The sequence below is a fragment of the Cibotium barometz genome, chromosome 13 (assembly GCF_041138505.1).
Source record: "Cibotium barometz isolate CiBa-2024 chromosome 13, ASM4113850v1, whole genome shotgun sequence".
Taxonomy (NCBI): Eukaryota; Viridiplantae; Streptophyta; class Polypodiopsida; order Cyatheales; family Cibotiaceae; genus Cibotium; species Cibotium barometz.
The window spans coordinates 23,007,460-23,031,030 of record NC_141058.1 but is presented as its reverse complement, the minus strand read 5'-3'; the positions used below and the strand labels follow the sequence as shown (position 1 = coordinate 23,031,030).

Genomic DNA, 23,571 nt, shown 5'->3' with positions numbered 1-23,571 from the left:
ACGGACAATGTCTTAAGAAGATGTGTGCAAGAAGATGAATTTGTCTCACAACACTAGATGAAGCACACTTGGGAATCGCCAGAGGACACTTCCCTGGGGAGGTTATAGCTTGCAAGGTGCTTCAAGCAAGACTATGGTGGCCCACGTTATTCTGGAATGCCATGGAGTTTGTAAAATGATGCGAGCAGTGTCAAAGGTTTGCTGCACCACAACAAAGAGACAAGATGTCGATCACCACTATGATTGTGAGATAACCTTTTGAAAAGTGGGGTATTAACTTTGTTCGGCACATCAATTCAACTATGCATCCATCACAAGACCGATATGTGATGGGTAGAGGCAAGAGTCTCTAAGTAAGCTGATGCATGAACTACGGCTAAGTTCTTATATGAACACATCATTTCTAGATTTTGTTGCCCACTAGAATTAGTCAGTAATTGGGGTTCACATTTCATTAATGAGGTGATTGAGAGCTTACTCACCGGACTTCTTATAGTCCACCAAAATTCATCACCTTATTATCCATAGGCAAATGGCACTACAAGGGATCAGGCTCATACCCACGCTCCTAGCCGCTAAAAATGACTTATCAAAAAAGGTAGCAGGCCCGTGTATCAGTGCGTGTATAATCGCGGCCAGAGATATGCGTGTAAAAACGCGTGTATAGGACTGTTCAGACGCGCTGATACACGGGCATATACACGCGTTCTGTCAGTTCAGCTGCATTTAGACGCGCTGATACAAGCCTCTATACACGCGTTTTGTGACTTTAGATGCGCTTATACACGCGTATTTCTCAAATTTGACGCGTTTATACGTGTGTTTTACATATTATCCGCGTATATACACGTAACTTTTTGCAGTTCTGATGCGTTTATACACGCGAACAGAGAGAAAAAAAAATCCAGAGAGTGCTATTTGGTACCTGAATGCTGTTCCAGCATTCCAGCACCCAATAACACTCTCTGGATTTTTTTTTGGGTGCATTGGACCATCCACGAAGAAGATATCCACGAGGAAGATTAAGACAAGAACGACATGAATACATACATTGTCAATACACGATTCAAGACAGACATGAATGCAATACTATCGTTTCACGATTCAATATTACTATCAAAATTTCACACATATATACAAGGGAATCCATATGTCGAAGTAGCCTATGGCTTCAGTTTACAAAAAAATATATACAACCACATCCTCAATATGGAATGTGATACTATAAATCTGAGTACTACTCAGACCCAGATGATGACTCGGTGCTCCCTCCATGCTCAGATGAGCTCACATCGGTCGGAATGTCCGATGAGTAGTGCTCACGTCCACCCTCTACAGTGGCGGCGGGTGGATCATCAGCAACTTGTGCCTGTTCAAGTAATATATAGTATATAAGTATATATATATGTAATTCAATAAACCAAAATCATTCGTTTAGAGTTTTCAAGTACCTGTCGACCATATGGTCTCATGGCCATCTCAAACTGCGCATCCGTAATACGTCCCTCGGCTCTGAAGATGGCCCACGTGTCACGTCTGCTATGCCGGCGAGCATACCCAGTATCGTGGGCTGTGGGCTTCCTCCCCCCGTAACCCGTCGCTGTATCATAATCAACACAATTTGTAAGATTAAAACAATCATAGAATCAATGAATTAAGTAAACAATCAAATAAAGTGACAAGATACTTACGAACTCTGCCTCCCATGACTCGACACCGCCAGATCCGAAATGCGAAGATCCAATGGTCTCCATCTGGATCCGTCGTGCCTCCACGCATTTCACTCGTTTCCAAATCCCTTTAGGATATATGAGATATACGATTTTTCTAAATCGTATGAAGAGATAGTATATTAAAAGAAAAAAAACAATCCACTTATCTGAAGGTTTACAAGTGTAATTTTTCTTGACTTTATTTCACTAGTCTCAAAAGCCGCTTCGCTGCAGACTGTTCGATGAAGGAAGCGTGGAAACCAAAAAGCATCTCCTATTATAGTACTCAAAATCCTCTTCAAATCTAACACCTACAAGCCATGAACAGTAGGTATATTCTTGTAATGAAATTCTCTGGTCGATTGGGCATTGGTTCCCTCGTTTTCTGCAGACCTCCCACTCTGATATGCGCCGTTCCCCCCAACTCTGGTTATTTCCTCTTTTTCCCGCAACAAATGCGGCGCCTCACCACCTTTTGCAGCTTAAGATTCGGAATTCCATTTTAAAAAAGCTGCGCTCGTTTATAGTTTGCATAACATCCAGAAATTTTCCCCAAAAAAAAAAATATTCCTTTTTATACATGTAGGCTGCCACCCGCCAATCGTAAACTCCTTGGACATTGATCTAAGGTCTCCTTCAGTGACCTCATCGCATGAACCTAGCACGTAGTTGCTTGGACTCCTCTGCTGATTGCGATTGAGATTAAACAGAGTAATCAAAGCACATACCATGTGTATATCAATATATCCATCCACTCCCACAGAATAGTCTGGTGGTGATTTATCATGTCCATAAATGGCATAAGCACATATGAAGCATACTCGTCATCATCGTCCACAGGCAGTGTAAAAGCTCGACTGTGCACCATTGCAACTGCCCATTTATATAGTCAAAATCTGCCCATGCCAGCTCTGGACCAACAAGCTGAGAGAAGCTCTTTTTGATGGCTCGACGGACTTGGATGAGTTCTCGCAACACTGGCTCCCACTGAATTTCTTTTAACTCATCTGGCATCAAACCTTTGCATTTCCATACATGTTAAGAAGGGTGTTCCCTACTACAAGGTCCACCATATACATAAAACTCCATAATTCACACCACACTCATGTACAGAGGCTTCGAGACCTAGCTCAGCCTTAGCTCATCTTATTAAACCTCATTTACAATATGAACATATGTACTCAGGCATCATATAATAACTCATCATGGCACTTAACCCCATGCATCTATATTTGCATTTAATGGTTTCATATGCATGGTTTCACACCATAGGGGTGCCATGGCACGACATCCACCCCCTCTAAACCTGCACATCCTCTGGTATGTGCCAAATCATCATCAAGATCCACATATAACTGGATGTCGTCTTCATCTTCTACATTACCAGGAAGATCATCTTCTTCCTCTTCAACCATATCCATGCTACCACTGTCAAGCCTCTTATCCTGAGTCTCCTGTGAATCAAAAGGATCACTATCATGCCTTCTTTTAAATATCTTGATTCTTTTGCCTGCCACAAGATTCTTTATTTCTGTTCCATGAAGCTCACACAGAGTATACGTGGCATTTCCATGCACATGCTTGACAATGTAAGGGCTAAACCATCTTTTTGCAAATTTTCTTTGAACAGTGAATTGGTTGTCAAGGCTACTATCATACATTAGAACCCAATCACCTTCTTCAATAGGTTTTGGCCGGAGTCTGTGTCTTCTATCAAATCTTTCTTTATTTTTCAACCTTGCATCTTTCAAGCGAGCTTTGGCAAGCTCTACATCTTCAGGCCTCCTCTCCAACTGTCTTATTCGCAATGCAAGGAGGTCATCTCTGCTCAATCCTTCCACCTAGGGTAATACATTCCATGTTAGAACTACTTCTTCAACTGGCATCACTGGCTTCTAACCATACATTAATTCTGCAGGCATGTATCCTGTCACCGAGCTATGAGTTGTACGGTCAGCCCACAAGGCATATGGTAGCAGCCTTGGCCACTCTCGCATTCTTTCTCTGCATGCCTTAGCCAAAGCTTTAATGATTGGAGGATGCCCTCGCTCACTTTTACCATTGCCCTCAGGATTGTAAGCACATGTTAGGGACAGTCTGATACCAATTCTAGAGAAGAATCCCCTTGCTTCTTCAACATCTAGCTCACCCCTATCCGCTGTTATTTTCCCAACACAACCATACCGGCAAATCACATCTTCCAAGAGAAATTTACATACTATTTCCGTACTCTTTGTTCTAAGAGCACGCCCCTCTACCTGATTTGTCAAATCTTCTCTTGCAAGTGCTATATACCGCATCTGCCGAATTCCCAAAGGCATTGTAACTAGATCCACTACCCATTTGTAGTGCATGGCAGGTGGGTAGGCTGGTTGCAATCCATCACGATGCCGCACATTTGAGTACATTTGACATATCATGCATGTTTCCACATATTGGGAAATATTCTTGTACATTCCTTTCCACCAATATTTTTCCTTTATTTTTGTAAAGGTGGCCCACACACTTCTATGTCCAGCCGAGAGACTCTCATGGAATTCTTTCACAAGCTTTCCTTGAGTCTCTTTATCACATATGACTCTTTGTGGCATAGCATTCCTCTGCTTAGGATGCTTCCAGAGGTATCCATCCTTTAGGAAATAACCATATGCTTTTCTGCGGATCCTCTTAAATTCTGAGTCAGACCAATTTTCTTGCCTTGTCAGAGTACTCAAATATTGACCAATAAGCAACCAATCTCCTTCATATATTTCCTCAATAAAAGACTCAAGTGCATTTGATAGGCAAATATGGTCCCCTTTTGCATATGCTATAGTATAGAACTTTGTACCCACATCATCAATGTCACTTATCATCTCTTTCTCATCTTCATACCTGGCTCTTGATAGCATATCTGCAACTGGATTATCTTTTCCTGCAATATGCTCAAACTCAGGATTTAGTGACTTGATATAGGCGATCCACCTAAGCATAGCAATATCTGGAGTGGTACAGCTTGTTATCATCCCAAGAAGTGGCAAGCAATCAGTTTCCACAAGTACAGATGTCCCAATAAGATATTCTTTTTCACATTTTAGAGCAGTGACTATTCCCCATAACTCTCTCTTGATCTGTGGATACTTTCGTTGTCGAAAGCTTAATACCTTTGCTCCAAATCTGATAACATACCTGTGATCATCCTCATCATCTTGCCCTACTGCCCATCCTATCCGAGTAGGACTAGTATCAACTGTAACAATCACAGGCCTGCCACACTCATAATCTGCCTTTCTCAGAGTAGGTGATGATTGGAGCAAACATTTCAGCTTCCGCATAGCTTTAATATGTACTGCACTCCACAGAATTTTTTGATTTTTCCTCAAAAGTTGATAAAGAGGATCTGCTACATGTGCATAATGTGGGATCCAAATAACATAAAAGACACATGCTCCAAGAAATCTCCTCAGCTCTGTAACATTAATGCATGTCTCTTTCATTCTTTGAATTGCATCTATCTTGGCTGGACAAGGTCGGCGTCCACTAGTACTACAAAGATGTCCCACTATTAGCACTTCACCAACTCCAAACACTGATTTCAGCCCAGATAAAGTAAGATTCACTTCTTCAAGCCTGGATAGAATCATATCACAATCCTTTATATGATTCGCCACAAACTTGTGGCACCCTTTTGAATCCAAATCCTCATCTTTGTCTTTCTCATCACAGCCCTTTATTGGTACATCATCCAAAAATGGCATAGTTTTTTGTGGTATGAAGTCTCGTAAGACTTTATTCATTCCATTCATCATATGTGCCACTGAGTTGGTGGCTCCCTGTGGTAAGGTACACATCCTTACTAATCCCAAAGGAGTTCTCATTGTGGTCAAGTCCCTGCTTTGTATATCCAGCTGGAACTGATCATATCCCGAATATAGATCACCCATGGAGTATATAGCTTTCCCTGCAAATGCTTCTGCAAACTCATCCACAATCGGACCTGCTCCCACATTCCTGATTGTGACTTTGTTTACAGGTTGCATGTCTTGAATAAAGCGCAATGTCCCATTTTTCTTTGGCACAGTAAACCATCTGTTGGAATATGGGGCACATGATGGCTCCAAGATTCCCATCCTAATCTTTTCTTTTAGTAATTCCATCAGCTTTGGCAAGAGAGCCTTTGGTACTGGAATTGGCCGCAAGTTCCAGGGCACATGTGGAACAGTAAAGATCACCATTGGTGCTGTTACACTTGGATCAACACAGCCTATCTCATGCGGCTGAAAAGCAAAGGCTTTCCCATGTTTTACAAGCATCTCCTCAAAGCATTCTCTTTCAACTGGCAACAGAAAATCCTTCTTACCAATCTTCAGCTCTTTTAGAGTTTCTTGAGTAAACTTATGCCCAATTTTCTTCGGATCTCTAAGATTTGGTTGCATAGAAGCTTCATCTATCTTCTCCTTGCTTCCTGGTGGCAAAGGCAAGGCAACTGGTTTCACCTTCTTTGCAACTGTTTTGTACTTTGTATCAACATGAGCATCCATCTCGCAATTCATGTTTTTACATTCCACCCCCTCGAATTCCTGGATTATATCATACATCTCCACAGATGACACCTCTATCATTTCATTTCCACCCTGTAAGCATACTCTTCCCATATCAAGAAGCACATCCATAGTATCTACAAATGACACCTCATCAAGCACCCCTGAAATAAACTCATTCTTCTCCAAAAAACCACACTGCTCAAGACTTTTTTGTTCATTTTGTATATGTTTTCGCATGCCACGCTTCAAATCCTTGCTTTTTACAAAAACCAGTGACCCATAGCTGGAGAATCCCTGAAAATTTGCTGAAAAGCTATTTACATTGATTGAGTCCTGCGAGAACTCATTTTCCCTTGTACCATTGGAATCCCGCTTTACAATGGCACTTGGCCAAAATCCCTCATTTCCCTGTAGTTCATGAATTCTCTATTTATCTTTGGGAGTGACTGTGCTCGAAGAGACTCACGATTCCTTTCATGGTTAATGCAAACTGTCAAAAACTGAACAGCTTTTTTGCCATCTTTACTCCTTATTCTTGCATATGCCGAGCCATCATCCAAAACCTTTGTTTCCATCCTCACAGCTGTAATGTAGGGTTGCCCAAGGATAAGGGGATACGATGACATCTCCTGAACAAAGAAGTTCTGATCATCTTTCACATCCCCTATAGTTACCCTTACATTTGGACATGCTGCATAAAGTTCTCCAGATGAGTTATTAGCTGCTTTAATCATCCACCCATGATCCACATCCATTGGCCATTTACATTTGTTGTAGATATTTTTAGCCATAAGATTTATTTCAGACCCATGATCAATTAGAGCGACATATGGCTCTTCCAAATCACCTATCTTGACAAGGGTTTCAGTGGTTGCTCTTGCCCAATGGCTCCTGGAGTAATGACTCTTTGTAAGAACTTCTTTTTCATCATCCTCTTCCACATGGCCAAAAATCGTCATTCTCATAATCCTCATCATTCTCAAATCCCTGCTTTAATTGACCAACCTTTAATCCATAGGTTGCTGCCTCAACCATAGAAATGGCATGACTAGCAGCCATATCCTCAACCAGCTTTTTCATCCCTCCTTTCCCAAAATTTGTACTCAATGGAAGACCAGTCTCTGTAAGATGGATTTTCCCATCTTTGAAAAACACAAGTTGATTTTTAAGAGCTTCTTTATAGCTAGCACAATCTTTCTTTGCATGCTCTGGGTCATCACACCATATGCATCTGTATGTAAACCCTTCTTTGCTTTGAGGCCTTTGCATAGAAGCCTGCCCCAATGGTAGACCCTTTTCTTCAATTCTCGACATCTTCAATTTTAGGTCACGCATACCCTTAATAAGCTCATCCATCGGCCCATCTACCTTTGGAATTGTAGCAGCTGGTTTTGGTAGATTCTCAGGGGTAACAGCAGTTATGGGGGTTGCAGAGCCCATCACCATTTTATCCCTGCTCCGCTGCCGCTTTGCTAACATGGTGACTGCATCCTCAACATCATTCTAATCACTCTTTAATCCCTCCTCTGTATCCTTATCCTCAAGGAGGATTTCCAATTTCTCTTGGAGATCTTTCCCAACTGCTTGTAAGAAGAGCTCTGTTTTTTCTCTATCCAAAGTTGTACGCTCTATCCTTGACAGTTGGGCATAGCGCTTCTCAAACTCTCTTAGCAATTCTGTGGCAGAAATTCCCATTTTAGGTTTTGTGACCCATTCCAAGAAAGTTCGTTTGGTCACTCGCTCAGAATCCTCCATGAAATATTCATCCTTTAAAGCAAGCTTGAACTCCTCCCAATTTCTGCCACCATGTGCTGTCTGCAATCCTCTTATGCGCTCTCTTATTTCAGGAACACATACCAGCTCGAAACTTCGAACCATATCCTCCTCAGTCACCCTGTTTAGCTCCATCTCCTTTATGTAATTGCGCAGATACTTTGTGATATCCTTCCCATCAAATTGATCCACCTTTTTCACAATTGGTTGTAATGCTTTGGTCGTGGAAATTTGTCCCCTCTCAGCAGCTTGTTGCTGTTGCATGTACATGGTAAACATCTGAAACATCTGCATAACTCCAGGGTCAAAATGAACCCCCTGACCCTCAGAATTCTCAGCCATAGCTTCCCTGTATATTTCACCACACTCTCACCCCAGCAGTTTCACGTCGGGTTCACCAAAAAGCTGTCGTGACGTGTGCGGTATAGCCAGGAAAGTGCGAGACTTCTAGTTGTGAGAGAAGGTACCAACCCTAACAAGGAAGCTCACACACAAAATTTCCCAAGGAGTATTGGACATCTCCATTTTTAATGACATATACATGTGTCAATTCACCTCAACACATCCTTGAATTCGTCCTGATGATTTCACAAAATTGTGTACCAAGTACTTGTCCTTTTTTAGGCGTAGATTCACTGGCTCCCCTTTCCAAATCCCTCGAACCAATCACATGTAGGCATAACATAACCTTCAATTTTTTCCAACATACATGTGACCATTTACATTCTATACATCCAGTGCCTTCAAATCCATCATTCCAAGATGTCCTTTATCACCTGAAAGCCTGCTTTTCAATCCTAACATTTCACAAACAAAGATAGCATACGGCTTAACTATAACATGCTCATGAATTCCAAAATTGGATCGAGTAGTAGAAGTGAATCCAACTTCCCACAGCTTGAAAGTATTTTTGATACCCTTTACCCACAATTCTCCAACTTCCAAAACTTCTAATTTTTTCTCCAAAGCATTTCACTCGTTTCCAAATCCCTTTAGGATATATGAGATATACGATTTTTCTAAATCGTATGAAGAGATAGTATATTAAAAGAAAAAAAACAATCCACTTATCTGAAGGTTTACAAGTGTAATTTTTCTTGACTTTATTTCACTAGTCTCAAAAGCCGCTTCGCTGCAGATTGTTCGATGAAGGAAGCGTGGAAACCAAAAAGCATCTCCTATTATAGTACTCAAAATCCTCTTCAAATCTAACACCTACAAGCCATGAACAGTAGGTATATTCTTGTAATGAAATTCTCTGGTTCCTTCGTTTTCTGCAGACCTCCCACTCTGATATGCGCCGTTCCCCCCACCAACTCTGGTTATTTCCTCTTTTTCCCGCAACGAATGCGACGCCTCACCACCTTTTGCAGCTTAAGATTCGGAATTCCATTTTAAAAAAGCTGCGCTCGTTTATAGTTTGCATAACATCCAGAAATTTCCCCAAAAAAAAAAATTCCTTTTTATACACGTAGGCTGCCACCCGCCAATCGTAAACTCCTTGGACATTGATCTAAGGTCTCCTTCAGTGACCTCATCGCATGAACCTAGCACGTAGTTGCTTGGACTCCTCTGCTGATTGCGATTGAGATTAAACAGAGTAATCAAAGCACATACCATGTGTATATCAATATATCCATCCACTCCCACACAGAATAGTCTGGTGGCGATTTATCATGTCCATAAATGGCATAAGCACATATGAAGCATACTCGTCATCATCGTCCACAGGCAGTGTAAAAGCTCGACTGTGCACCATTGCAACTGCCCATTTATATAGTCAAAATCTGCCCATGCCAGCTCTGGACCAACAAGCTGAGAGAAGCTCTTTTTGATGGCTCGACGGACTTGGATGAGTTCTCGCAACACTGGCTCCCACTGAATTTCTTTTAACTCATCTGGCATCAAACCTTTGCATTTCCATACATGTTAAGAAGGGTGTTCCCTACTACAAGGTCCACCATATACATAAAACTCCATAATTCACACCACACTCATGTACAGAGGCTTCGAGACCTAGCTCAGCCTCAGCTCATCTTATTAAACCTCATTTACAATATGAACATATGTACTCAGGCATCATATAATAACTCATCATGGCACTTAACCCCATGCATCTGGATTTGCATTTAATGGTTTCATATGCATGGTTTCACACCATAGGCGTGCCATGGCATGACAGCGTGTTATGGCAGTGGAGGTGGTTTGTTTGGTAGAGGAGACTTTTCCACGAACCATTCTCACAAGTCAACTACATCTCATTGTGCATTTAGTGGACAAAATCGCTTTATGTGGCACTGTGCATGCACGTTGGATGTTCTTCCTAGAGCGCTTCATGAAGACCTTAAAAGACTTTGTGAGGCAAAGTGCAAGGCCTGAAGGAAGCATGGCCGAGGGTTGGTTGATACAAGAGTCTCTTATATATATTTCAGAATTTCTTGGTCAGGTGGACACCTCTTTGCCACGACTATGGAGCAATGAAGAGGACTTGAGGATGACCTCTATTGTGCCTCAAGGAGAAGGACAGAGTAAAGTAATTGACAGAACATTGATTGATGATCTTAATTTCACTTGCATCCTTAATAGTGATGTGATGAGCAGATGGGTTACAAGATATGAGGATGCAAAGACAAAAAGGCAAGCATAAAGAGCTCTCTTTCGGAGGCAACATGGCTCTCGTAAGGCGTACCCTAAGCATCTAGCAATACTTTCGAATGATATCCATGTTGATTGGTTGCATGAGGAAATGGAGAGAGCAGAGAGCAACGAGGTGCTGCATATCATGGCGGAAGAATGGGAGTATGCACGAGGATGCATGTTAAAGGTACATAGAACTAATGTTTTGCATTAGTTGTAAGTGATTTGCTTTTAATATTTATTCACATTTCTTACACAAATATTGCTTCTATTTTGGTCCAGTGCACTATGTTCAATGCTATATGGTATGAAGGCAAGCATTTTCAAACACAAAGAATTGATGAAAAGAGGAATACATAAGATTGCGGTGTCATTAGTAGCTTTGAGGGAGCTAATGGAAAAATGGATGATTATTGTGGCACAATCCAAGACATATTTAGGCTTGACTTTCATCGCTTCTTTGTGTATGTTTTGGATGTCAAATGGCAAATGAACGTGGTGGAAAAAGGGCCTAATGCAACGATAAAATGCCATGCAAGTGGCTATGTAACTATTGACTCTACAAAGTTTTGGCAAACAAAGAAAGATAGGCTCGTATTGCCACAACAATGTGAGCAGGTATGCATTTTTTTACTAATGTGTTTCATGTACATATATATCTAAGCTCGCGTAACCCTTGACTTTTGATATGCTAATTAATTACTGCAGTATGTGTATTTGAGTAGGTTATCTATCTGCCAATGGTGCATAACATTAAATGGTGGGACGTCATCCCTATTGCACCACGTTCCAAAGTGATGTATAATACATTCACTGATATGGAGCATATGGAGGATGTAACAAGCCGCAATGAAGATGATGTCGAACATGCCAATGAAGATGTTGTGATCGATGATCAAGAAATAAGAGATGATCATGATAATGAGGATGAGCATGCCATTTCTCATGATCATGAGAATGACCCTACCATTGAGGATGATGGTGATATTGATGAGGATGATCAGGACATCGATACCATTATCAATGGACAGAATATCGATAGTGGAATAAATTTAATCGTAGCCTTACAAATTGATCAAATGGATATTGATGTTGATCGTTTGGCAAGGATGGATCTTATTGAAGATGAGATCGAACCCTAACCAATCCGTCACTGTATCGTTCTAAATTGATGACATTTCTATTGTATGTGTTGTCTTTTAATTATCATCTCATGATTTATTTTTGAATATATTTCATTGTTGTAAATGCATGTAGTGGGATTGTGTAATGATACATATTGTAATGTAATATGAGATGGTTTAAAGAAAATAGTTTTTAATTTTGTAAAGGAATTCAGTTTTTCTTAATAAAGCGTGTATTGATGCGTGTATTGATGCGTGTATTAATGCGTGTATTATTGCGTGTATATATACGCGCTTATACACGCGCTGATAGATGCCAATATACACCCGAATTTAAATGTCAAAATACACGCACCCGATACTATTCAAATACATGCGCGACCATACACGCGCCCATAATTTATCGCGTGTATGAAATGCGTGTATGGCAGCATTGTCTTGTAGTGTGGTCAAGAGGAGAGTACAAATAAGATGTTGTGTACTATCTTGATGAAAACATTAGAATGATGCACGCATGAACCACATTCTTATTAGGACACTCTGCTATTCGATGAGGTCTACCACACACAAAGAATTGTAGTGCCCCCCTTTGCATATTTGAGTTTATGTCCTTACCTTTCCACAGTACTATGGTTTGAAACAATGGTATTGGCGTGTTTTTTTGTAAGGCATAAGACTTTGGTGCAATCTTTGTGGCCTCCGCATAGTACTCATTATTGATTTCTACCTCACGCACCATGTCACCCTCATCCGCCGATGGCTCCTCAATCAATACTTGGTTGATTTTAGCCTGTGGTGGTTGTGGTGGTAGAACACGTGGCTGCAGAGTTGACGTGTCTTGTATTTGGAACATCCCTCTTGGTAAATAGGATGGGTTTGGGTGGCTTGCAGCCCGCAATAATTTGCACTCATAATGCTGGTGGTAAGGGTAGTGGAGCTTCCATTTGTTCCATCCTTGACCTTCAATTTGTTTAGTATGGCATTACTGCATTCGTCTCAATAGTCATGTTCCCACCTTGCTTGCTCCAGGTTCCTGTGTCCCTAGTGACTCTAAACTCGTGATGTTGTTGCTACTGAAGCTACCTTGGCATATTCAAGTTGTGGCAATTTGAGCATATTTTCTTCATATTGGATTGCCAACTTACAAAACATGCATCCAAGGGAGCTGATTGGGCTAATACGAGATAATCATGCATTTTTTGATCTTGGACTCCTCTGGCAGAAGCAAGGCAATAACTGATCAGCCTTTCTCGTAGCTTACATCTTGAATTCAAGTGCTTGAGTTAAGATACATATTCTCTCATAGACTCATTTTCCTTTTGCTTGACATTATGCAGCTGTGCCAATAGGGCTTCATCTGTCACCACTTTGGGCAAAGCTTGGTATGAACACATTTTTGAGCCGAGTGAAGTTGATTTTATCTTTTGGCTTGAGGTTTGAAAAACCATTGATGAGCCTTTCCTTGTAGGGTCAGTGAGAAGGCATGGATCATGTGGTCACAACACTCACTGCCCCCCACAGGTTTTGCAAGTTGACTCAAAGATCTTAACATGTTGGATCGGGTCTCCATTCCCTAAGAACTTTTGTATAAGCTTCGAAATGATTTGTGGCTTCATTTGGGATGGTCTAGATTCTATTGCAATGCCTAGTTCCCTGACCATTGCTCGGTCCATTTTTGGAGCCATATTAAGCAAATATGCCCTTGTGGGTGTGTTAAGATCTACATTCGGATCTGCCATTGGTCTTTGAGGAGCTACTCCCCTCATACCTAGACCTCTTCCTCTTCTAGGCATTTCAGGTCTATGGGTATGTCCGGCCAACTCATCATGGCTTAGCTCATTATTAGTAGCCTCCGCCCATCTTTGTTGAATTAAGAGCTCCATGTCCTATAAGAATGTGGGATGATTGATCATTTCTAGAGTACTACATGCACAATGACGTGGGTGAGAACTTGGTGGTGGAAATACCAGCTGGCGCTAATGCCAGCGCCACCATCAACTTTGGCACACTCTTAGTCATGGACTTACCCTTGACCGTCGCCCCGGAACTCAACTCCACCAGCCTTGGTGCTGAGAGGTGCATCGCCACCACCCTCTCCTTGCACTACAACCCCAATTACATGGCCAGCATGCACATGTGCAGCGTGAACTACGATGACGGTGTCTAGAGTGGTACCTTCAGTACCATGGGTGAACTCAACATCCTGCAATCCGAAAGCTTTGAGTATGGAATCACAGGAGGCTCCAACGACTTCCGAGGAGTCCAAGGTTATGCCGTCGCTACTCTCCACAGCACTAACCAAACCCGCCACACCTTCCATTTCACTGTTTACCTCCGACTTCCGGATCCCCCCATGACCCACAACACTATCAATTCCCTCTTATTCAAGTAAACTATGGTCGTTGGACCCTTAGTTGTATGATGGCAGAAAATATGAGACAAATGTAAGGTTTCGCCTTGGACTGTATGTCATATCATGATGGTGCTATATTGAGGTTTTACTACTAAATTGCATCCATTAGCATTTCTGAAGGGTATCTCCACAGCTTCTCAATAACTAATAAGTGTTGATAATTTGGTAGTTCAATAAGTGACACATTAATATAATAATATTCATAGTTAGCTAAGTTCATAATGTTATTGTTGTAAGACAATTCAGCGATCGTCAGCGTTTTCGAGAACGCAACGTTTTCTCTAGTTACATATATCCATGGCGATCTTCGTCATGTGGATATGTAGGGTTTTCGAGAATTCAATTTTTTCTCTAGTTACATATCCATGCCGATCTTCGCATCCGGGTTTCTCAGCCGAATCTCTTCTGGTAGAGCTGCTCTGCGGGTACTTGGAATGTATCATATCCATTTGACACTATGTCCTATGGAGGTGAATACCTTAAACAACCTGACGGACCATAGTGGTGGTATACGAGTCTTCACGAAAACCTGCAAACAGTTACAATTTGTACCGCAAAATTTGTAGTTTTACTTGTAAGTATTTAAGTATCAATTCTCAGAACCTTCAAAGTTATATACATTTTGGCACACATGTGGGATTGTGTCAACGCCAGGGTCCGGTCATTTATTTTCCTCAACTGCATACCACAAGTGATCAATCATGTGAAGCACATGACGCTGGCGAGAGGCATATGGGAGCACTTGGCTTCTTTGTGTAACAGGGTATCACCCATGAAACGAATCTCCTTGGAAGTGCAGATGCGGGTTATGAACCCTGCAAAGTCTTCGACGATGCGGGAACACATTAACAAGCTGCAGGCCCTTCAGCAAGAAGTCCTACAAGCTGGGAAAGAGATATCATCTGAAGACATGGACATCACTTTGCTGTCCCACTTGCCTGCTCAGTATTCTGCTTTCTATTCCTCATTGATTACGAGTGGCAGGCTCAGCACCATAAGCTGGGAGGAGCTTGTGCCAATGGTCTTGGACCAGGAGGAATGTTTCACGAACCCTCCTCAACAAAGGTTTGGAGGCCTTAACTGGCCAACGGTCGAAAGGCCGGAATAACAACAAGGGTAAAGGGAAGACTTCACCGGAGAAGTCTTCTAAGAAGAAGCCTCATTCAGAACGAGAGAAGCTGAAGGCCGAAAGATCTTGTAATGATTGTGGCGAGAAAGGCCACTACTGGAGGAAGTGCCATAAGCGGACAGGGAAGAGTGCTGATTCCTCAGCCTCCGCTGCAAAGACTCTGGCATTTGTGCACTTAGAGATGGGATGCTTCATCATCTTCGAGCAAGGAGGCGGTTGGCTTCACCGCGAAGGATACCCGGGAAGGGATTCTCGACAGTGGTGCTTCCAGGCACATGACTCCATCCCGTGACTTCTTTCTGGATCTGAAACGGCAGTCAGGTCGCATCTTTATTGGCGACAACTCCACTATTCCGATACATAGTGAGGGCCGGATGGAGATTATTCTCGACGACAAGGGGGACAAGCATGCTTCCCGTGTTCTTTATGTCCCTGCTCTGGGTTTTCATCTTTTGTCAGTGCGTGCATGAGGTATGCAAGACTGGCTTTCAGGTGGAATTTGAGGAGCATTCAGTTGCTCTAAGGGACCGTGAGACTGGCCAGGTTGTTTGGGAAGGCGGTGTGGAGAATGGTATCTACAAGCTCTCTGCACTCTCCTCATTGACACGTTCTCAGGTTGGAGATTTGTGGCACTTTTGTTTTGGTCACTTAAATGTGGATGCATTGAGGCGAGCTTTCCGGGATCAGATGGTGGTTGGCTTGCCAGATGCTGGTAGTAGGCAAGGGCATTGTAGTTCTTGCATACGTGGTAAGCAGCACAGGGAATCCTTTCTGAAGCAGGCTTCCAGGCGGGCTTCGAAACCATTGGAGTTGATTCACACTGGCTTGTGTGGACCTCAGCAGATACCATCTTTGGGAGGATCTCTCTACTTTATGCTGCTTGTTGATGATTGTACCAGATTCACGTGGGTCTACTTTCTTTCCCAGAAGGACCAAGCTTTTGCACGGTTCAAGGATTGGTACGTGATGGTGTAAAAAGAGTCTAGATTTCAGGTTAAGACTCTCAGGGCTGATAAAGGAGGTGAATTCTCCTCGACTGTATTTTTTAGATTTTGTGCAGATCATGGCATCAAAAGGGAACTGGCCAATACTGGATCGCCTTCGGAGAATGGAGTAGTTGAACGCAAGAACAGGACTGTGGTGGAGATGGCGAGGACCATGCTGGAGCATCGTGATCTTCCTCGTCCACTTTGGGGTGAGGCTATGGCAATGGCTGTCCATACTATTAACCGATCTCCGACGACTTCAGTACCCCACATGACTCCATTTGAGGCATACTTTGGCAGGAAACCTGATGTCTCGCACTTCCGTGTCTTTGGGAGTAACGCGTATGTACATATTCCGAAGAAGTAGAGGGGGAAGCTTGACTCCAAGTCCCGCAAGCTTGTATTTGTGGGGTATAACTCTGTTTCCAAGGGATATAGGTTGTATGATCTAGACAGGAACGAGATTGTTGTCAGCCGAGATGTGGTCTTTGATGAGTATGTTCCAGTTTCCACTGTCGAGGAGCCGCCACTTCTTGGAGATCCAGAGGAGTCTGATGATGATTCCCAGACTATCATTCCAGTTGATCCACCTCAATCATCACAGGAGGTTGAACCCACAGCTGGAGCACAGGAGGCTCCACGATCTGTTCGAGCACCTAGGTGGTTGTTAGACACCCTTTGGGAGTCAGGTGTCATGGAGCTACCCTCCGAGTGGACCACAGAGGACGGCCCTCGAAGATCACATCGAGTTCGAGATAAAAGCAACACAACGGAGCTTCTTCAGGTGAACTATGCTTTGATGTCTCGTATCATGCGGGATAAAGAGCCCACTTCCGTAAAGGAAGCCCTTTCACAGGATACTTGGAGAAAAGCCATGCAGGTGGAACTTGATGCCATCGAGAAGAACCACACTTGGGAGTTGGTACCAAGGCCGTCCAAGCGGTCTGTCAATTGGTGTCAAATGGGTCTTTAAGACCAAATATGCGTCTGATGGGTTGGTGGACAAACACAAAGCCAGGCTTGTAGCTAAAGCTTATGCTCAGCGGTTAGGCATCGACTACGAGGATACCTTTGCACACTGACAGCGCAGATATCCACGATTCGGACCGTTCTTGCCCTTGCTTCTTCTTAGAGGTGGCCCGTGTATTAAATGGATGTAAAATCTGCGTTCCTTAATGGTGACCTGCAAGAGGAGGTGTACGTTGAGAAACCTCCAGGATTTATTGTTCCAAGATCTGAAGGGATGGTTTACAGGTTACGTAAGGCCTTGTATGGTCTTAAGCAGGCTCCTAGGGCTTGGAATTAGAAGATTGATTCCTTCTTTATTCGGACTAGATTTCAAAGATCGGTTGCAGATCCGAACTTGTATCTCTTTCGGGAACGCGGCATGGTCACACTTATCATTCTTTATGTGGATGATCTCATTCTCACCGGCGGTCATGTGGAGCACATTGGAGTGACCAAGGTTGCCTTGTCAAAGGAGTTTGAGATGACCGACTTAGGCTTACTTCACTTCTTTTTGGGATTGGAGATCTGGCAGACCCAGAGGGGGTTTTTCGTCTCTCAGCAGCAGCGGTGTGTTCATGAGTTACTTGAGGCCTTTGGGATGGAGAACTGCAAGCCTATTACTTCGCCGATGGACCCAAACACAAAGTTAACTGTTAGAATACCGGGCTGCTTGTGGTGCTGCTTGTGAGGTTGTATGGTTGTGGAGGCTGCTAGGCAAGATTGGGTTTCCACAAAGGGAGCCCACAGTCATCCAATGCGATAACCAGAGTTGTATAGCTATTACTCGAAACCCGATTTTCCATGTCCGTACCAAGCATATAGAGATACAGTATCACTTTGTACGTGAGAAGATCTTGGCTGGTGACATCTTGCTACTTTATTGTTCGACGGAGGACCATGCGGCGGACCTCTTCACGAAGTCTCTACCTCACGCTACGCTCAGGCAGCGCTCCAGCTCCCTTCGGTTGGTTTCATAGCCACCACGAGCTGAGAGGGGGTGCTAGAAGTCATCTCCTGTCTATATTTATACACCAGGGCGTCTGTTGTGGGTGTGCCCACCCTGTATAAGGTGTTTTATCATTTTTCCTCAGTCCCCGTATTTTTTCCTATTTTTTTTCATTTTTTCTAGTGGTGGGGAGGGATGCCAGAGGTTGGCAGGAGCACTTCAGGGCTGGCCGACTGTCCCAACAGGAGTCCTGTGGTGGCTGGCTGATTGCACACAGATGATGCGTGGGCTTTTGGACTGCTGACCGACTGCATACACACAGTCGTGGACATCTTCTGTGCTGGCCGACTACACATGCAGTCGTGGACATCTTTAGTGCTAGCCGACTGCTCTCCCAGGGGCATATAAATAGGCCCCTTGCTCCACCACTTCCTCATTCATTTTTCTCGGGATCTTGTGTATAGAGAAGAGTTTACACACCTATCTCTCTGTGCTTCTTGTGCTGTCTATTTTTTGCATTCTACTTGCTCTTGTCTACCCAAGTTTGGTTATCATTTCCGCTGCATATTCTGACAGACCAATACCATCAAGGTTCTCTCCAATTGCGGAAGTGTTGAAACCATGTCAAATGACACACTTTTTTTAACTTTTAGTGTTGAGCCCTAGTTGAGTTTGTCCCAAGCTAGCCATGGCCAACCATAATCACAAACACCGTTGTGACCATTGAGACATTTCTCTTTTACACTACCGTAAGAAAGTAACACATAGAGCAATCCAAAAACTAAACATACACAACACAAGTGAAAGTGCCACCTCATAAAGGAGCCCATTATGGAAACTTCTTAACCATATCAAAACTAAGTTCCATTTTCTCTCCATTCAGACAAGGAACATGGAATGCAAGAAAAGGTATAGAGACAATTGCATGAACTACTTCCAACCGAGGTGTTTTAAAAGGGCAATCACATAATTACATGGAATGCAAGGAAAGGTATAAAAACAATTGCATGAACTACTTCCAAGGGGTATTAACATAATGTATTCTCATTAGTGTGTGCAAGCATGCAACCTTAGGGCCGTATAGGCGTAGAACCAATGCCATTGTGAACCATATAGCCCAACCCCATGCGAGAGTAAAAGGATTTTCTACAACCATTCCAAACCTTATGTTCCATCAATATGTGAATATGCAAAATACATACTAGGGATAACATTTAAAATGGGAGGGGGATTTTCCATGATATAGCACCAAGACTAAGAAAATCCACATCTCTAGGGTAATGATAAAATTTGATAGAATTGGAGATCCTATTCAGTACATAGAGAAGTTTGATAAGTTTGCGAAGTCATGGAAAGAATTGATGATCCCACCAAGATCTTCTAGTTTGAACTTTGACTTGAAGGCATACTAGGGATAACATTTAAAATGGAAAGGTGACTTGCCATGATATAGCACCAAGACTAAGGAAATCCACATCTCTAGGGCAATTATCAAATTTGATAGAATTGGAGATCCTAGTCAGTACCTAGAGAAGTTTGCAAAGTCATGGGAAGGGCTGATGATCCCACCAAGATCTTCTAGTTTAAACTTTGATTTGAAGGCAAAGAAGACCAATGCTTTAGGTACAAGACCCACTTGAAAAGACTAATTACGAGGTCTTAGACACACTTTAGATGTGATATTATTACACATGGGATTCAAATGGAGTCCCATAGCTCACTACAATCTCAAGAAAAAGGAAGGAGAGACCATGTGGAACTAAATTGCACGAGCCAAGAATCCATGTATCTCTATATGACATATGTCCTAGAGAAATACAAGATGACTTATCACTTAATGAACAATTTATGACCGGTCTCAAGAGAAATAGACCAGTGTCCATATGATATATCCATATGAGATGCAGCCTAGAGAGAGACTAAATATCTTATCACTTAATGACCAATTCATGACTGGTCTCAACAAAAGAAAGAGACTTCATGAGCATCTTTACATATATAGGAACTACATCTTTGATGAGTGTTCTCTTGAGACAAAGTACCTAGTAGATAATCCATAAGACAAGTATGCAAAGGTTGTCCACTAGAACCAAGAGATAGGGGACTCATCATCCAAACCCTTGGAACCTAAGGGAGCCAAGCACTAAGAATAAGATCCCTAGTCAAGGACATGAGTATGATGAGTTGGCAGACCTTAACCAATTCGTAGGGCCAATCCTAATACTAATCTCAAGGCCAACCCCAACAAGTTCCTCAAATTGGACACCCACCCTTACTCACATGGAGAGAGATGGTTTCCTATGTAATTTATCCTTAAAAAACCATTGAAGTATGGAATGTCCATTGTTAAGTCCAAGATAACAATAGCTTTATGCTTATTGCCAGTGGTGGCAGATGTGCGAACCATGATAGAGCTCATTTTATTGGTATCAAAGAAACTTGGCATGAAAAACTTTGGCACCATGATAGGTATTCCTCATCTAAGATAAAGCCTTAGCCTAACTAGTCCCATGAGCTACCTCCTCAAATGACACAAGCTCCATGCATGCCTAGAACCTCTTACTAAGTGGTATGTGTAGACCACCACAGTAACCATACCCACCTCCACTACTACCGCCTCAACCCATAACGATCAAGAGCCTTTTCCTTATGCATATAACTTTAATGCAAAAATAAACATAAGCTTTATTCTTTATGCTTATGCATAGATCTATATACTGTAGATATAATGCATACAACTTTGATGTGTAAATAAGCATAAGCTTTATGCTTATGCATAGATCTGTATATTGTAAGTATAATGCATTAACTTTATGCATAGTATTCATGCTTATGCAAGTGAAAGCCATCGGCCATTCCTCAGAGCCTAAAAACTGGCAAGTTTGCAAGCCGTAATCTCGGTAGGTCGTCGAAAAGCCCTCAAGACAATAACCCACCAAGCCTATAAGACTACAAGTTGGCAAGTCCACAAGCTAATACGCTTGTAATTCTAAAACACAAGCCTATAATTTTGAAAGCTACAAGTTGGCAAGTCTACAAGCTAGTAAGCTTACAATACCATAAGCCAACAAACCCATAGGCCTAAAATTTCAAAAATTGATAATCTTGAATATCTTGATCCTGCAAGATTGTAAGGCCATAAGAAAGTAATTCAAGAAGCATGTAAGTGTCTAGTCACACAAGTTTGCAAGCTCGCAAGCTACAAGTCTTGAAGCAAACAATCCCACAAACTCATAAGCCAAAAAGTGTTGAGAGATATAATCGTGGTGTTGTGTGTATGTGGGAAAGAACCCTAGAGGTGAAAGATATTGTGGCAAGATAAGAATGCCACATGTAATATTGAATGGTGTGTGAGTGTTGATCAAAAGAAGTGGAAAAAGGAGTTGCCACATGGATGATGACATGTAACATGGATAAGACTAGAGAATGCAGTAGAACTTGTGTTGAGTGTGCAATCTCTCTCTCTCTCTCTCTTATGGAGTTCTTAGTGTGGTTTAACCCACCTTAATCTATGCTTAATCTTGTGTCTGTCATGATCAATCCCATTTTTGGATTGTTAACATGGTATCAGAGCTTGGGAGGGTTCTTGGTTATGGTGAATATTTATGTATAGATTTTTTGGTTATGAGTTCTTTGATTAAGCATTATTTTTTGTTATCATAAAAAAATTGCACTCATATTATCATTTGGATTTACATTTGTGAGGATTTGAGAGAGATTTGGAGCTGCCATTCTCAAGTTTGAGAGGAGATTTGTAATAAGGAGGCTGCATAGAAGCTGCCCAAGAGTTGCAAATGGGATTTTTGCAATATGGAAAACCTGCTCATCATCATGGAAGCTGAAAATGGAGATTTCAGCAAATATGAAGGCTATGGAGTCTTTGGTGTCAATAAGGAAGCTGCCAAGGAGACAAAGGTGTTTCAAGAAGGTTGGTTTTGTGAGTTTTTCCTCAGGTTTTTGTTATTGAGCATGGAATAAGCTAAATGATGAAGGGTTGCTATTTTATGGGATGAGAAGATCCCATGGTTCTTTGCAAATGGGCAAAGAGTGTAAGGAGGTGCAATCTTATCCAAATGAGGGGTAAGATAAGGAGTTATGGGCTGAGAGAAGAGCCCATGATTGGGCACACCAGAGGGGGTGATGCTGCTTGTTGAGTTTGCTCATAGATTTGAGCAAAATTGTAGAAGCCAATGAAGGCCATTCATTCTATTTTGGCACCTATGGTTTCAAGAAAAACCACTTGAAGAGAGTACCCTCCTTAAAAGACTAATTTTATGCAATAGAGGAGCATGCACTTTTGGAGCTCAATGGGGAGTTAGCTATGGTCATATTGAAGGTTGTATGTAAACCTCAAGAGATAGGTTTGATGGTTGAGGCAAGAGGAGGTGAGTTCCATGAGGAGCTCAATGTAACCATTTTGAAGGAGGCCCTCTACTGCACAAACCAAAATAAGGTTTGGTTATTACAATGAGAATCTAAGGCAAAAGCTTCCGAGGAAGAGGAGAAGAAGAAAGCTTGGTTGAACGCTTTCAACTGAGAGAGACAGTCCCAAGGCAACATCTAGAGCATCTACAGCAAGAGAGAAGTCTTTGGTGGAAGCTCATTTAAGAGCTTGATATAGCCATGTTGATGGCTACCATGGAAAACCTCGCCTTTGAGAGCAATGAGGCAAAATGCTGGTAGAGAAAGCTCAATAGAAGATGGGTGAGCATCAACTGTTGATGCAGGAGGCAAGAGCCTTCAAGAAATTGAGCAGGGCTCTTGAAGAAGCTAGAGCAGTTGATCAAAGCTAGCATGGCGAGCTCAGAGTAGAAGAAAGCGATGGATCGAGTCGTGTCAAGAATATTCTCCTTTGTGAGTAAGATGCATGGCAAGGGGCCAAGCTGCAGTTAAGCAGCAAAAGCCGATGGATGCTTTGTAGCTGCATGCCAACTTTGGGTCCGAGAGCCTGCAGTTCACGGATGTTGGTGGGATGACTGTAATGGAGCTCAAGCTGAGCACGGACACGAGCGCCCTCGTGCTCCTGCACAAGGCCCGCATGACCTCCTACAATTACCTTATGTGACATTGTGGACTCAAGGAGATTCTAAACACTCGTCGTATACAACCAACAGCAAAGAGCAAGAGGAAAGGTGCAAAACCGCAAGTGGAGGAGAGAGAGAGGATGGATAACGGCCACCCACCACGGCCCATACAGAAAGAAGACTAGCAAGCAGCATTCAATATTAAAGCTAGCCATGTGTAGATGACATAGTGGCAGAGGTGGCAGCATGTGTTAACTTTGAAGAAATTTTATTATTATTAAAAAAAAACGCCTTAG

General features: G+C 42.4%; 1 protein-coding gene across 3 annotated transcripts in view; it reads right to left on the bottom strand.

Annotated features, from left to right (window-relative positions):
• Nucleotides 1–1,122: 1,122 nt before the first annotated feature.
• Nucleotides 1,123–23,571, bottom strand: part of LOC147632505 (uncharacterized) — a 30,932-nt gene continuing 8,483 nt past the window's right edge. Inside the window, exons 2-4 of one of the 3 annotated variants that reach the window (XM_086807300.1) lie at nt 1,692–1,827; nt 1,452–1,600; nt 1,123–1,369 (exon numbers count right to left, since the gene is read on the bottom strand). In XM_086807300.1, the coding sequence (XP_086663426.1) occupies nt 1,238–1,369; nt 1,452–1,600; nt 1,692–1,779 (369 nt within the window). In that variant the 5' untranslated portion in view covers nt 1,780–1,827 and the 3' untranslated portion in view covers nt 1,123–1,237. The remainder of the gene's footprint in view (nt 1,370–1,451; nt 1,601–1,691; nt 1,828–23,571) is intronic. The other 2 variants (XM_086807299.1, XM_086807301.1) reach the window with 2 other exon arrangements.